A 15653-nucleotide genomic window follows, 5' to 3' on the forward strand; every position below is an offset into this window, starting at 1 on the left:
CTGCGAAAATTAGCACATTTAGAAGTCTTCAACGTATTCAACTTCTCAAAGATGAGCAATCGCAGTGGAAATCGATAACAGGGCTCATGGCCAATCAATTAACAAGTGATCTTTGTTTATGGCCAAAATTGTCAACAACGAATCACCATCTAAGAGCATCTCCAACAATATTAGGTATTTTATTTGGGCTCCGTTTACTTCGACGTAAAATAGTGGTCAGCGAAAAATATTTTCCTTTTGACTGAAAATTCTTCTTTAATTTTTGGAAAATGATTTATGGTTTTGAAAACCGTAAACTATTTTTCAACTATGAGCATCTCATTCTTAAATTGATGGATCTCGCCAAGACTCGCCCAGAACCTCGCTAGGACTTGACCGGAACCCGTCCGAGACCTAACCAGGACTTAGGGCTGAGCAAATTACCGATTAACCGACTTCCGACCAACTTTCGACTGATTTCGACCGACACCGACTGTTACCGACTAGATGGCAGACAATAGGCAGCATGATTTTTTTTATTCCGAATTTTTTGGTTCGGTAGGCAGAAAAGGTTTTTTAACCGAACTGACTTTACCGACCGACTTTCGACCAACTTTACCGACAAAATTTGCCACTTTTCCACATATTGACATTACCGACACCGACTTTACCGACTTCCGACCGACACCGACTTTACCGATTGCATTTGGTTCGAAATGCGAAATAAAATAAAATTTGACGGAATAAGTTGGTGAAATAACCGACTTTACCGACATTGTCGGTTCGAAAGGCGAAAATAAATTTTTTTTACCGAAATCGACATTATCGACCGACGCTTAGCCCTACCGGGACTTGCCTGGAACCCGCCTAGGACCTGGCCGGGACCTGCCCGAAACTTGACTAGGACCCGCTTGGGACTTGACCGGGACCCGGTCAAGTCCTGGGTGGGTCTCGACGGGGTCCCAGTCAAGTCCTGGGTAGGTCCATGCGAGGTCCCAGTTAAGTTCTAGCAGGGTCCCGGGCAGGTCCCTACGTGGTCTCGAACAAGTCCTGTGCAGGTCTCGGCGAGGACCTTATTCGAAAAAATATATATAAAAAAAGATATTAAAAAAAAATTATTTTCCATGTGTAAGGTAAATGCCGTAAAATGTTTTCGACATAAAATATTTTCAAGGAAAATGGCTTTCCTGAAAATATTTTACGAATGAAACTATTTTATGTCGAAGTAAACGGAACCTTAGTGAAAAAATACTATTATCTATTTTACTTATTCATTTTTCTATACAAACTCTACCGGCTTCTTTATTATATTATATACTTTTCTTTAAATATTATTATTTAATATTTTTAATTTTTAATTTTTTTTTTTCACTTTTCTCTCTCTCTCTCTCTCTCTCTCCTTCAGCCTCAACCCAAATCCCCCCTGGCCAACCTCTACAATTATCTCTTCCCTTTCTTCTCTCTCCCTCCACACCACCACAACCCAAGAAAACTTTCAATTTTGGAGCTTAAACAACCTGCCACAGAAGAAGGATTTGATGCTAGAAGAAAAAAGAATTTGATACGGTCGGCCTATGTGGATTTAAACTCAATCTGCGATGGTGGGTTTTGGTGCTCATGTTGAGAAATTATTTGTTTGGATTTTGAATGATTTTAGGTGTGGTTAATGTGAAGCTATGAGCTAGATTTTCAGATCTTTTGTTTGTTTTGGTGCTCATGTTGGGCATGGCTTATATGCTTTCTCTGCAATGGACAGCTCTCTTGCTTCACATTAACCATATGGAATCGAAAGCTAATGTAACAAACATGAGAAAATCAAAAGCTTGGTCTTGAGGAATTTGGTCAGTCTCATGGGGTGTAGGTAAGGTAGAATGATTTCATTCGAATCCCCCCTTATTCTCTTATATGGACATATCAAAAAAAAAAACAAAACAAAACAAAAAACTACCTCTCACCCACATCAAAATTAACCCTAGTGGCAACAAAACAACCTAATTTTTTTAGGATTTTCAAGAATCCTAAAATATAAACCCCATCTGGTGAAGGTGGAAAATACCTGTCATATATTGTGGAGATGCCCCTCTTCATGTGTGGTATGGGAAGAATGCCCTAGGAAAATTCATAAGGAATTCTTGGAGTTGGAAAAGAAGATTAAGAGCTGTTAGAATATATGGAAAATATATTAATCAAATCAAGGAGATTTGATTACCAAACTTGTATTTAGACATTATCCTATAAATAGGGACTTTTGTATTGTAGTCAAATCATGTTAATGAGCACAATGTAGCCCTTAGGGGTATTTCGAGTGGTAGACATAGATGTCTAACACCGAACCACCCGTAATTTCTTTGTGTTTATTTTCTCTATATTACTTCCGTTTATTTTCGCATAATCATTATTTCAACAAGAGCAATGAGATCATGATCAATAATATTATAGTTTTCCCGAATCCCCGATCGAGATGGAAGGATCCTTCTAGACTTCTAGTGGGGTCTTTAAGATTAATTGATAAGACCCTTAAAATGATGGGTGAGGGAGTTATTGTTAAACACAGTGATCGAGAGCAAGGTTGCGGCAACAATACACACCTTTAAGGGACTGTTTGTTGTACATCACTGATCCAACAACGGCAAAGGCATTTGCGGCTTGAAAGGCAGTGATATTTGGCAGACCTTGACTTACGATGTGTCATTCTGGAAGGTAATGCGATAGAGATAATAAAGGCTCTTCAGACAAAATACCCTTCATGGCTGAGGTATAATAATTTGATTGAGGGTTGGAAAATTATTTTGAATAGTCTCCAATCTTGGTATGTTGTGCAAAGAGAATCCAATATATATGGCGGCTAATGGTTTGGCGAAATTAATTAGCACTTCAAAATTCTGTGGAAGTAATTTGGATGGAATATCTGGTGTTCCTTCATGATATTGTACTTGTTGAATGTAGTACGATTTGATTTTTCATGAATGAAATTCTGAAATTTTGTCAAACAAAAAAAAAAAATCAGCCCCATCCAAATGCACCATTAAAAGAAAATGACTAAACTTACAACTATTTTAATACTATATTTTACAACATATCAACATGTGATTCAAGGGCCTAACCTTTTATTTTAATGACTAAAGAGGATTCAATCACACATTAACAATCATGTATATATATATGTTCACACAAGGAGAAAAAGAGGAAGAGAAATTTGAATTAGTAGCCTCTGCTTTATGAGGCATGGTCCTTACTCGTCTGAGCTACTCATTGGGGACGTATCAATGTTATATATCTTGAACATAAAAAATAAAATAAAATAATAAAACAGAGAAGCCGTGCTTAAACCTAATTCTATTTTTTTTGTTTTTGTTTTTTTTTTTTTTAAATATAAGATAAATTCTTAAGTCAAAGCGCCATAACACATCAACTTTATATATATATATATATATATATATATATATATATATATATGTTTTAATGAATAAATGCAAAATTGGTCATGGTTGGCCTAAATTGACCTAAATTATAAATCACTTCATGTGATATAAAAAAATAATTTATAGGTTTTTAAGGTGGAACAAAATAACAGTTTACTCCCTGAAATCAATTTCCATGCTCTAAAAACAAATGCCAGTTTAATAAAAAAAGTAACCTGATTTTATCCAACTTAATTTGAAGAAAAACTTTGTTACAATTTAATAACTTGAATGTTGTTTTTATTTATTTTCCAATGGTCAGAAGATGTGACCGTCAAATTCTCGCAAAATGCTCTCAAATCGTGGCAAAGAAGATGAAAATAAGATAGGGTTTTGCACAGAGTAACATTTTAAGGATAGAAAAAGATTAGGTTAATTTATTGAAGTAGTATGATTTGGAGTGATGGCTAATGTGTAGTCTTTTTTTTTTAAAAAAAAAAAACTGTTGTCATAAAATGATGTGAGGAAAATTATATTTGTCATTGTTAAAGTTATAAATTGTTAATAATATGTATCGCGTTTTTATTGAATATGACGTGATAAAGTAACGGATTCAGTTAAGTTAATTAATGAAAATTGATTTGAAAGAGTAAACTTTTATTTTGGCCTACCCTGAGAACCTATACATTATTTTTTATATCACATAGAGTGATTTGTAATTTATGTCAACCACACGGACTAATTTTGTATTTATTTTTAGTTTTAATTTTATAAGTTTTATGCGAATTTAAAAATGGGTTGAATTTCCGGCCCAATTTTGCAACGTATCTCTTGTAACTTTTTCAACGATCTATATTTAAATTATAAGTTTTTTTCACAAGGAAAATAGCGAAATTAAATCTGGATACTTGAAAACACTACAAGAGACTTATACAATAATTAGATTAGCTAGGTAATAGTTTTTAACTATAGCTAAACTTTAAATGTTACTCAGTTATAATCTTTAAACATGATTCAGTGATATTCGTTAACAGTAAGTCGATGATAATTTTTAACTGTGATTATTATTCTTGAACTCTATAATATACTATAGCAATTAGGTTGTACGAATTATTCCAACCTAATATCTATTACTATTAAAAAGTATGTAAAAAATACATGTTATTAAAAAAAAAAATTGTAATAAAAAACATATGCGCTTTTAAAAAGTAAAAAAATTTTGGTAGGAAATTTCTGTCCACCTTATGATATTTAGCCGAACGCTCCTTTAGAAAACACACAAAACCCTAAAAACGACACCGTTATGTATAAATAATCGACAACGAGTCCTGAGTTGTTCCTTTTACCGCCTCCTCCTCCCCCTTCACCGTGTCGTAGGCATAGCAGCGACGCCAACGCAGCTCACAGCCTCACATAACAGCACTCAGCCGCTCAGTTTCTCTTCTCCGGTATGTCTTTTATCTTCTTCCTTCTCTTTCCTTCTTAGCTCTGCTCTGTCAATGGCTGCTGTGTTCTTTATTTTATTTTATTTTATTGTATTTCCTCTCCGTGGCCGAATCAATGTGTGTTAGAAAAACTCAGGTGGAGCAATTGTTCATGAGAAAACCTCAGTAACGATTTATGCTTCATAGTAATTTTTTTTTAAATTTTTTTTTAATTAAGCAAACTATATAGTAAGAATGGAAAACTCAAATGACCTGAGTATCTCTATCTCGTTATTATTGATTTATTTATGTTTGTTAGGCTAAATAACATTCACTCAAAACGAATTAATTTTCATGTTTAAGGGCAACTAAATAAATTCATGATGCTTTAGTTGTGATTTAAACCGGTCTCTGCCCTCTCATAAATACATGTATGTTGTAGCTCTCCGTTGAAACTGTTGTTTTTGTTTCCTTTCTGGTAAGTAGACGCCAATATCCTTTTCAATTGTTTACATGTAGAGACAGATTTTGTCAAGCAGATAAAGTTATTCAGAATGGCAGAGACATTTAAGGATTTGGGAGTATGTGACCAATTGGTCGAGGCTTGTGAAAATTTGGGATGGAAAAATCCATCCAAGATACAGGCTGAAGTAATTCCTCATGCACTTCATGGTTCATTCTCTTACTTGACCTTTCACTATCTCATTGTGTTTCAATTTCCTTGGTACTTTTTTCATTTTCAGTATCCTCTATTGACTTCATGTCTTTTCCTACATATCTAGGCAATCAAGTGGAGTATATGATTGCATTATTTACTTCAACTTTATGTGCTGGTCTGCTTAATTGTTATATTCTATTAAAATACTCAATTATATTGGTCTTTTTCTATTTTAGGAAAAGACTTGATTGGACTTGCAGAAACGGGTTCTGGTAAGACAGGAGCTTTTGCTCTTCCCATTTTGCAAGCACTTTTAGAATCTCGACAAGCATTCTTCGCTTGTGTGCTGTCCCCTACAAGGTTTGACATCTAAATCTTCTGATTTCATGTTCTAGGAAGGGTGATTTAATTGATAAGTAATTTGGTTTCTTTCTTTTGCTTCATTTATCTTTTGTTTTTTCAGGGAGCTTGCAATTCAGATTGCTGATCAATTCGAAGCGTTAGGATCTGGCTTTGGCATCAAGTCTATAGTGGTGAGATTTTAGGCAAATTGCTTTCTAAATAGATGTTTATGTTTTTATTATATTTATCATAATAATTGTATATTTCGACTACATGTTGGAACGTTATTTGTCTTTCCTTCAGATCAAGTAACCTCTAGCTTCAAAACTATGGAATGTAGTTTTTGCTTATGTACAACAAAGTTTATACTCTAGCTTTTACACTTTTTGTTAATGTTAGTATTTTCATGCTAATAAGCATGTAGCCATCAATGTTTTATGTTATCTAAAGTTATCCTATATAATGGTTAATTTTGCTTATATATATATATATATTTGTGATTACGAGTTAGCAACTACTATTTGGATATAAGTTTCCAAATAAGAAAGTGCTTTTCTCTCGTCTGTTTCCTATATGTCTTTCCTCTGGGGCTAGAGGTACCAGAAGATGGATTACATGAGTTGGTTTTACATTGAGTCTAAATTTTTTGAGCTTTCGGTGCCTGAAGGAGGGTCAGTCTTGCAGTTGGTTGAGAGAAGACGTGGGTTATCCCGTGTTATGCCGGTTGGGAAATTTAGTGTTGCTAGGCTAAAAACATTGACAGAGAAACTGGTTTGTTTGGCATAGGACTCAGACTTCATCAATTCTTATAGGGAGGGGAACATAGCTTTCAGTTCTTGGAGGTGGTGGAGTACGCAGTGTTCCTATTTGATTCCTTTCCCAGCAAGGTCCTTGTTGTGCTTCCGCATCATCATTGGGGATTCTGGTGCCTCCACATCAGGTCCCATGGGCAAGTAGCTGGTGGTGACTCCGGGGTTTTCAATGCCCACCAACAACGGTGATGGTGAGGGTGATACCCATCGTGGCAGAAAAGGCCATATGGTGGAAGGGCGTTACCCATTGTTTGTGAAGGTGGTGTACACAGCGGAGCACAACTCAACAACGACGAAGGTGAAGGCAGTGCACCTCTTTGTACCGTTAAGAAGCAACCTATTGTAGTTGTCATGTTGGGTTAGAAGTCTGGTACTGGAGGTTCGACTTCTTTCCCATTTCGTGCGTCAGAAGTTTGTCTTTAGTGATGAAAGACGACACAGGCAGCAAAAGGCTCCTAGAAGAGCAAACTTAAAAACCAAAATGATCTGAAATTACAATCCTTGATTGATGTGGGCTGGAATTCACAAAGTTTAGTCTGTTTAGTTTTAGTTTTATTGTTATTGGATTTTGTCTTTGAGAGGAAGCTGTTGGTTCGGTTTTAATCAAGTTTTATTGAAGTAGGGGTAATCTGATAGTTTTCAGATTTGTTGATAGAATGTTCCGTTGGAGTATTGTTTTAAATTTTGGAGTCTTTTTCTAACTTGGTTTAGGAGGATTAGCAATGTCCTAAGGTTTTATATTAGTCTGTCAAAATATCTAATTCAATGAACTTCCAGAAGCATTGAAAAACTTATCAAGAAACCTAATCTAGTGCTTTATTTTCTAAAGCTTCTATATCAAGAAGTCTTGATTGCTCTAATATAGTCTAATGTATGGTCTTAATATTTAAGAAAAGGCAATAACCCATCATTGTATGAGAATTTGTTCATTAGATGATGTTGCAATGAAAATTTGTTCATTAGATAGGTTTTGTGGTTCATTTCTTCTTTGGTTAAATGATGTTTTAATGAAATCTGTGCGTTAGATATAAGAATGGGGGGAAAATTCAAGTGATGGTTCTCCTTTTGGTTGCTAAAGCTTTTGATGCTAAGATAGGTTCAATTTGTAAAATGTTGTGATTAAATAGAAGTTTCTTGTTAAGTTTATGTTTTTTATTTTTTATTTTTTTAACACTAAACAATCTTTTAAGTAAGCATCTTTTTCAAATTCTCCCTAGCTTGTTGGAGGGGGAGAGGCAGCCATAATGGACCAGTATATCAAACTTGCAAGGTGGCGGCCACACATTGTTGTAAGTAATTATTTTTTCAGCTGAAAATTTGTGCAAGTGTATAAGTATTTTCATAACTCAGTATTTGTGAATTTTTGTATCTTTTTTCATATTTTTAATGTTGGGTTGCAAAACTACTGGGAGTTGGTGATAATTTGTTGTTTTTTATAATTGTTTTCTCCGTTTTTTAGTTCTAGTATTGTACCTTTTGCTTTTGAATATTGTTGAAAAAATCCAACCAAAAGAACAAGAATAGTATTGAAAGTTGAATTTCTTTTATAGCACTGATTGGTACGACTTCAAAAATGCTATTTTTTTTTTAATAAGTAAATGATTATCATTAAAAGCGCAAAAGGCGCAATTTAAGTACACATGGAGTATACAAGGGAAACAACTAGTTAGAATTAAAAAACAAGTTGAGAAAATTATGAAAACTAAGATATAGGGCAGCTGTCCAAAGATAAAGAGTTTTGAAGAAGACAAACTTTACTTCCACCTTGTCCTCTCACGATCTTCAAAATATGTATAATTTTTTTCCCTCCAAAGCCATCACAAAAGGTAGGACAAAACTATCTTCCATACAACTGCATGCTAAGGACTACCTCCCAACCTTCTCCAAGCAGCAAAAAAGCCTACTACTCTTCTAGGCATGACCCAAGCTAACCCAAGACCTCTGAGGATAGCACTCCATAAAGCATTGGCGATCTCACAATGGAGAAAAAAATGCTCCACAGTCTCCCAACTCCTTTTGCACACACAACACCAGTCAACCATAATAACATGTTATTTCCTTAGGTTATCTATGGTGAAGATCTTCCCTATAGCTGCCATTCAAGCTAAAAAAAGGGGCACTCTCATGAGGTACAAAGACATTATAGAAAGATCTTACATCAGACATCCTTCTTTTGGAAGGGATCCAACGAAGTAAAATTCACCTCTTTGTCTCAATCTAAGAGAATACAACAAATTAAAAAAAATAAATAAAAATGAAGTAAAGACATCCACTTTTGAATCATGAGCCGCTTTAATAAAGCTTATAATCCACTAGTGAAAACCTTTAGATAATTCCAAGCAATCTGCCATTGAAGCATCTTTTACGCGGGCTATACAACATTGGAAAAGATTCCTTGAGTGTCTAATCCCCTCACCACAAGTCATGCTAGAATTTAATCATGGAACCATCAACCACCTCAAACCTGGTATTATTACTAGAAAACTCTCCCAACCCCTCTTGATATTTTTCCATAACCCCAACCTATAGGACCCATGAACTTCATTAGAGCACCACCCACCCTACAAGCTACCATACTTGGTTTTCACTATGACCCTCTATAAGGCCTCTCTTATGCACCAAGCGCCAAAGCCACTTCCCCAAAAGAGCTCGGTTGAACAAAAGCAACTTTCAGACCCCCACCCTCCCTTAGAAATCGGGAGGTTTGCACTCCTTTTAGTGCTATTTTTTTAATTGAAATTTTATTTACTAAAAATAAGATTATTTGTACTTTCACTTTCACTTATTAGTCTCGAACCTGAGATATGTTTGTGTGGACTAGATAATAGACCTAAGCATGTATCTCTTGGTGTGGAAAATCGTTTGATGGTACGTTCCTTTTGAACTTCCTTTGATGATAATTAAAAGAAAAAGGATATTCAGTACCTCTATTGATAATTTAAATAAAAAACAATACTTGGTACTTGTACTTTGCAATTTAGTCGCTAAAAGAGCTGCATGTTCACAAGTTCGTTTTAATTCAAAATGGACTTAATTATTTAAGTTTTTGCATAGATAAAAATCTGGAAAATAAAAATTTACTGCCATTTCTGGTAGTTTTTAAATGGACTTGTATTTTCATTCTTTGGTAGGTTGGAACACCCGGACAGCTTTTGTATCATCTTTCTAACACAAAAGGGTTTTCCCTTCGGACATTGAAGTATTTGGTATGTTTTTTTTATTTCATGTCAGCAATGCACTTTCTTTTGTAGATACATGCCTACTTGTCAAGTTCATATGTGCTCTATATTTCTCGTTATATATAGTGTGGATACTTGTGGGGCCTTTAGGAGTGTGGAAACAATTTGATATAAGGTTGATGAATTTACTAATGAACTTGAAATTCAAGTCAAAGATTCTAATTCATTTTTTTTTTTTTTAAATACTTATTAAAAACAAGTTGAATTAGAATCTTTGGCTTGAATATGGAACAATCAAAGTATGCCCCTGAAAATTTCTCATATGTTAGTAACTAAAGCTTGAAATGCTTGAAAAAAAATGTTGAAACTACATTTCCTTCATAAGGAATAAAAAATTCAAAGCTATTTGATAGCTTGTTTATTTTATAGAATTGAAGTCGTCGAACTTCTTTTCCTTTATCCTTCGCTTCTACTAAGTCATAGTGGATGCTTTGTTCCTTTCATTTATTATATCTTTTTGATGTACTTAGGTCATGGTATCTTCATTACCACATCTTATTCCTCAATGTAAAGAGAATAGTTACATTAGTTTTTAAACTTATCAGGTTTTAGATGAGGCCGATAGCTTATTGAACGACGAATTTGAGAAGTCGATCGATGAAATTTTAAAAATTGTTCCTCGTGAGCGGAGAACGTATTTATTTTCCGCTACAATGACCAGAAAGGTACTTATTTTTTTCTACAATGACTAGATGAAAATGATATATGCTTTCTGGTTCATATAAGTTTTGATTTATTCACACTAATTGATGTTTCAGGTTAAGAAGCTCCGAAGGGTTTGCTTAAGAAATCCTGTGAAGGTCCTTTTTTTTTTTTTTTGGTATTTCATATCAATTCTCCGTACTTGTCACGGTTTGTAACAATTGTCAACTTTTATTTCAGATTGAAGTGGCAGATAAATATTCGACTGTCGACACACTAGAGCAGCATTTTTGCTTTATGCCTATTATGTGCAAGGTTTTTCCTTTTCTCAGTATTGAACTTCTTTCCAAGATGTTATATTCAATAATAGATATGTATGCTGTGTTATGAAAATTATCTTGGTTTGCCTTTAACTAAGCATTCTTGTAATTATGTTCTTGAGTCTGTTGAAGAAGATAATGGCATACTTGAATTAGTTTAGTCTTATAGATATGGATACACACCTCACTTAAGTGACATGAAACATATCTCAAGAGATGCTTTGGGGGTGGGGGGGAGGGGGGGGAGGGAGACCTTGAAATTGACGTCGAAAATGTTTTTGAGTGTTTGATTGATATCAAAAGAATCTACTCGTCACAACCAAAAAACTTACCAAAATTTACCGAGACCCAGTTGGAAACTACTGGAAATTGTCTGGCAATTGTCTAAATCCATCCAAACCAACTGGTCCATCTCCATCTCCATCTCGCCTCTATACCATCCACTTCACCAAATGCAAGCTCACAACGCGTAAATAGCATTTTGCTTCAAGGTCCTATGCTCAGACTTGAGCATGTACACCAGTGACTTCACAACACCGGTTTTGGTTATCAATGCCTTGCTCCTTCGTGTAGGGACAAGTTACCGCGTATTCGACGGTGATTGTAGCATGTCCTCACTTATTTTCACCGTTGTTTTGAGGACCCTCCATCTATCTTCAATCAATTCTTTGATTTGGGGGGGGGGGGGGGGGGGGGGAAGGGGGGGAGGAACTGAGCTTCAACCGGGGATCTTTTGGTGGGGTGGAGTGGGGAAGGGTGGGAAAGTGGCGAACTTCTGATGGTTCTAGGTGGGTGGGAGAGGGGCGGGGGAAGTGACCTTCAGGTTGGTGGTGTGAGGTTTGGGTGGTCGGGAAACAACGACCTTTGGGTGGGTAGAGGGGTAAGAGAGCCTTTAAAAAATGTTGACTCTCGAGTGGCCTAAATTGTTTTGTCTTTGATTTGGAAATTATTTTCCATTGCATAATATTTTCTGCCCAACACCAAAAAATACATAAAATATTTTCCATAAAATGTTTTATGTTGAAACAAACAATGCATAATTTTTTCTGTTTTATGCTATTGGACTTTCATATCTTCCTGGTATATATATTAATTTTTTTTACAGGATTGTTACCTTGTATATATTTTGGAAAAGAAGTGTGGAATTTCATCAATGGTTTTTACTCGTACTGGTAACGCAACACGTTTCATTGCTTTGATGCTTCGAAATCTTGGATTCAGGGCCATTTCAATTAGTGGCAAAATGGCCCAGGTACTATATATTAATTTAAATGATCTTCAAATATTTTGATTTATAGATCTTTTAACATTTTAGTTATCCTTTTTCATTTTTTTAAAAAAATAAATTTCTTTCTTTCTTTCTTGTTGATTTTAATTCAATATTGTGATAACATTTTTTGTGAACTCTTTTTTGATAGCCAAAGAGACTTGAAGCCCTGAATCAGTTTAAGGCGGGAGAGTGCAATATTCTTATTTGTACTAATGTAGCAAGTAGAGGACTTGACATTCCATCAGTTGATATGGTTATCAATTATGATATCCCCTCAAACCCCAAGGTTGGGCTTGCCTTTTTAGCTTTTTTTTTGGGCCATTTTTTTTTTTATTCATAAGCTCCCTCATTTATGCATTTATGTGGCCTTTCTTAGATATTGCCTTTTTAAGTTTCCGATCGTAATTTATTGAGAGGATATAATGTATATCTCTTGTGTATAGCACCCTATTTGGTGGTTTTTATTTTATTTTTTAATTAATTAATTAATTTTTTATTTAAAAAAAAAAAAAAGAATTTATGCGTCTTTGAAGCTTTTCAAAAGTTTGAGCCTTTACAAACTGGTCCTTTTGAATTTTTTTTACTTACCTAAAAACCATACATCTAGGCTTTAAACCCAAAGATTTAAAATCTTGTTTGCTTGCTGTAGAGTTGGTTATACTTGACCCTTTTTATTACTGAGTGGCAGTATAGACCTTTTCATCTTTCTTTCTCACACAAGATCTGGAGAGCTTGAATATTATTGGATGACCCTTTTCCAAGTCTAAAATATCAAATCAAGATATGTGACACTTCACTGATGGTAGATAACAATTTATCTAGACTAATTATTCATTAGTTTTTTGTGTTGCTTAGTTAAATAAGTTATGGATGTTAAATTTTGAAAAGAATTGTTTTAGTAGTATATATATATTTTTTTAATTTTTAATTTTTTAATGTTCTATATGCCCTCATTTACTAATCACAAGTGGCCCACAGGATTATATCCATCGAGTGGGAAGAACTGCTCGTGCAGGACGACCAGGTGTCGCGATCTCTTTGGTGACTGATGAAAATGAGCTGCGGACATTTTTAGAGATAGAGAATCGTCTTGGTAGGCTGCACATTGCATGTTTTGTCTGAAGAGGTATTGTAAAAGGAGTGTCTCAAAAACTGAAGAGTTTGTTTGTTTTTTTTTTTGATTATGTGTGTTAGGCATGAAGTTTCCAGAGCTTCCTTTTAAAAAGGAGAAAGTCTTGCTATTGAAGGAGCGTGTTGATGAGGCCAAAAAAATATCTCGAAGGGTAATAATTTATTTTTATGGCGTTATTTACATTTTTAACAATTTATGAATGGCCAATGATAAGAGTACTTTTTTTTATAAAGTATTATTAAAAGTGCAAAGGTGCAGCCCAAGTACACACGATGTATACATGATAAAGATCTAATTAAAAGAGTACTCATATTATTGGTCAATAATAAGACTACTTCTGCCAGCAATAGGGATGGGGTACAAATGTGTCCCTGTCTGTCCCTTGAGATTAATCGTCAAAACTCTGGTTTATCTGAGTAATATGTTGTCACAAACTCTTCGTGAGAAAAAACAGTATGATGATGGGTTGGTGGCTTTATCTGATGGTCATTCTTGTGGGGAAAAAAAAAAACTGAACCGAAAAGAAAGAAAATACTTGCAGAGAGATAGTACTATAATGTCCTTGTGGTAAACTTTCCTGTGTTTCATCTTATGGGAATATTTTTCTATACTTATCACAGCCATTAGCCTCTAATTAAAAGTGTATAGCAGTGTTGTTTTCTTTTTCTCTTTTGTATCTATATTTTGTTATGCGTTGGGTATCTTTGTCTGATTGTTAATGGTTTCTTAAGAACTTATCTTAAAATACAATGGGGAAGAGAACTTGAAGCTGGTCATCATGATGAGTTGCGTCTTGTTATACTTTTGGATAGCAATTGTCAGTTCCTTTCTTGGTTTTGGATATCAATTTCTGTTGTAGGATGCCCAAAATAATACAACCGCAGGAAACCAAGAAAAGGAGAGGGGATTGCATTGGTGTGTGGGGGGGGGGGGGGGTGGGGAGTTGTGGTTGTATGTGTCCGAACATGTAGACTATTCTGCCAAAGACTCTAAGCCACCCTTTCCCACTGCTTACCTATCATTGAGTTGATCAGGCCCAGCGACATACGGAAATAGTCGCTACATTAATTGCGTGATTATTTGGTCTAATTGGTTTAGCACTTATGATGTTTATGCTGTGAATATTTTATAAACTTATGTTTGATTTTACATTCTTGTAAAGTTTACCCTGCTTAAATTTTTACATTCTTCTGTATTGAATGAGTTATATTGTTTTCGAGATCGTATTTGTTATTAGTTAAATTATAGTTGTTTTGTGGTTTAATATTTGTTTTTGCAGACGATCAAAGAATCTGAGGACAAGTCGAAGAACCGGGAAAGAGACGATGTTGAGGATGAGGATGAGGACGATATGGACGAATTTTTGGGTATCGAGAATGGGAAGTCGAAGAAGAAGAAGATGAGAAAATGAATTTAAGAGTTCTAATAGATCCACAAATTATGAATTCAACAATCTCTTACCTTTTGTATGAATTAGTATAATGAAATGTAGCATTTATAAAAACTCTCGGGACAAAAAAATTTTGTTGCACGGCAATTGATATCTTATGTGTAGGTTAAAATGTAAGGTTTTTATTATGTTGAGAAAAACAATTGTATTTCATATTTTTGGCATCGTTACATTTTATACGGAACTACATTCTTTTGACTAGTTTAAATAATTAAAAATTCCACTTATCGTATGTGAAAATGAATGATGCCTTATTAATCTTGAATAGAAATTGTGTTTTTTTCTCTTCCAAATTTAGGTTTTTGACTCCAGGAGCTTATTATGAACACACCTCGCACGTCAAAAAGAAAAGTGTTTCCCATCTTTGCCATTTAGTGGGAACATAATAAAAAAAAAATAAAGAAAGCTAAGAAGTTGAATAATTTTCATGTTTACCATTGTTTCTGATATTAAATAAGCAAAACAAATTTATACATATATGATTCTCTAGATTTGGGCTAACTTTATGATAGACTTCTTAATATTCTTGTTACATTAATATACAGTTGAGTTATAATAATCTCCCTTAAATCATGTGATACTCGCATGCATTTTTGCCTGTTACTTCTAATAAAATGACATTTAAAAATCATATGCTCTAAAGACAAGTGCTAGCTTTAGTTTAATAGACTGATTTTTTTTTTTTTTTTTTAAATTGTCCTATTATAAGATATATATAGTATAAGGCAAGACAAACTTTCAATGTTTCATTGCATTGCATGTGCTCATATATGAGTATTCAAAGACTGATGCTACTTAACCATGTCAGGTAAAGTACTCTCAGACCCCAATGGAGAATATGCAATATCCATAATGTTGAATAATATTGTGTTTCGATTGGTTTAAAAGGGTTGCCAAACGAGAGTGAAGTCACTAGAAAACACATCTCAATCATTAAAAACAGAGGTTAAGTTAGATGCAAAAAATGCTTCAATCAAATACATG

The 15653-nt window shown here is 34.4% G+C and overlaps 1 protein-coding gene across 2 annotated transcripts; it reads left to right on the top strand.

Moving 5' to 3' along the window:
• Positions 1 to 4691: 4691 nt before the first annotated feature.
• LOC132172258 (DEAD-box ATP-dependent RNA helicase 10) lies at positions 4692 to 14826 on the top strand. Of its 2 annotated transcripts, none has more exons than XM_059583730.2 (14): positions 4692 to 4828; positions 5324 to 5476; positions 5699 to 5822; positions 5926 to 5995; positions 7834 to 7905; positions 9748 to 9822; positions 10401 to 10520; positions 10614 to 10655; positions 10738 to 10812; positions 11923 to 12069; positions 12236 to 12373; positions 13066 to 13180; positions 13282 to 13370; positions 14499 to 14826. In XM_059583730.2, exons 2-14 carry the CDS (start codon positions 5359 to 5361, stop codon positions 14628 to 14630), a joined length of 1317 nt encoding a protein of 438 aa, XP_059439713.2. In that variant the 5' UTR covers positions 4692 to 4828; positions 5324 to 5358; the 3' UTR covers positions 14631 to 14826. The 2 variants fall into 2 exon arrangements, with proteins under 2 accessions (XP_059439713.2, XP_059439714.2); XM_059583731.2 differs by having other exon boundaries at positions 5330 to 5476.
• The last annotated feature ends 827 nt before the right edge of the window (positions 14827 to 15653 follow it).

Source organism: Corylus avellana, chromosome 1, assembly GCF_965113065.1.
Source record: "Corylus avellana chromosome 1, dhCorAvel1.hap1.2, whole genome shotgun sequence".
Lineage (NCBI taxonomy): Eukaryota > Viridiplantae > Streptophyta > Magnoliopsida > Fagales > Betulaceae > Corylus > Corylus avellana.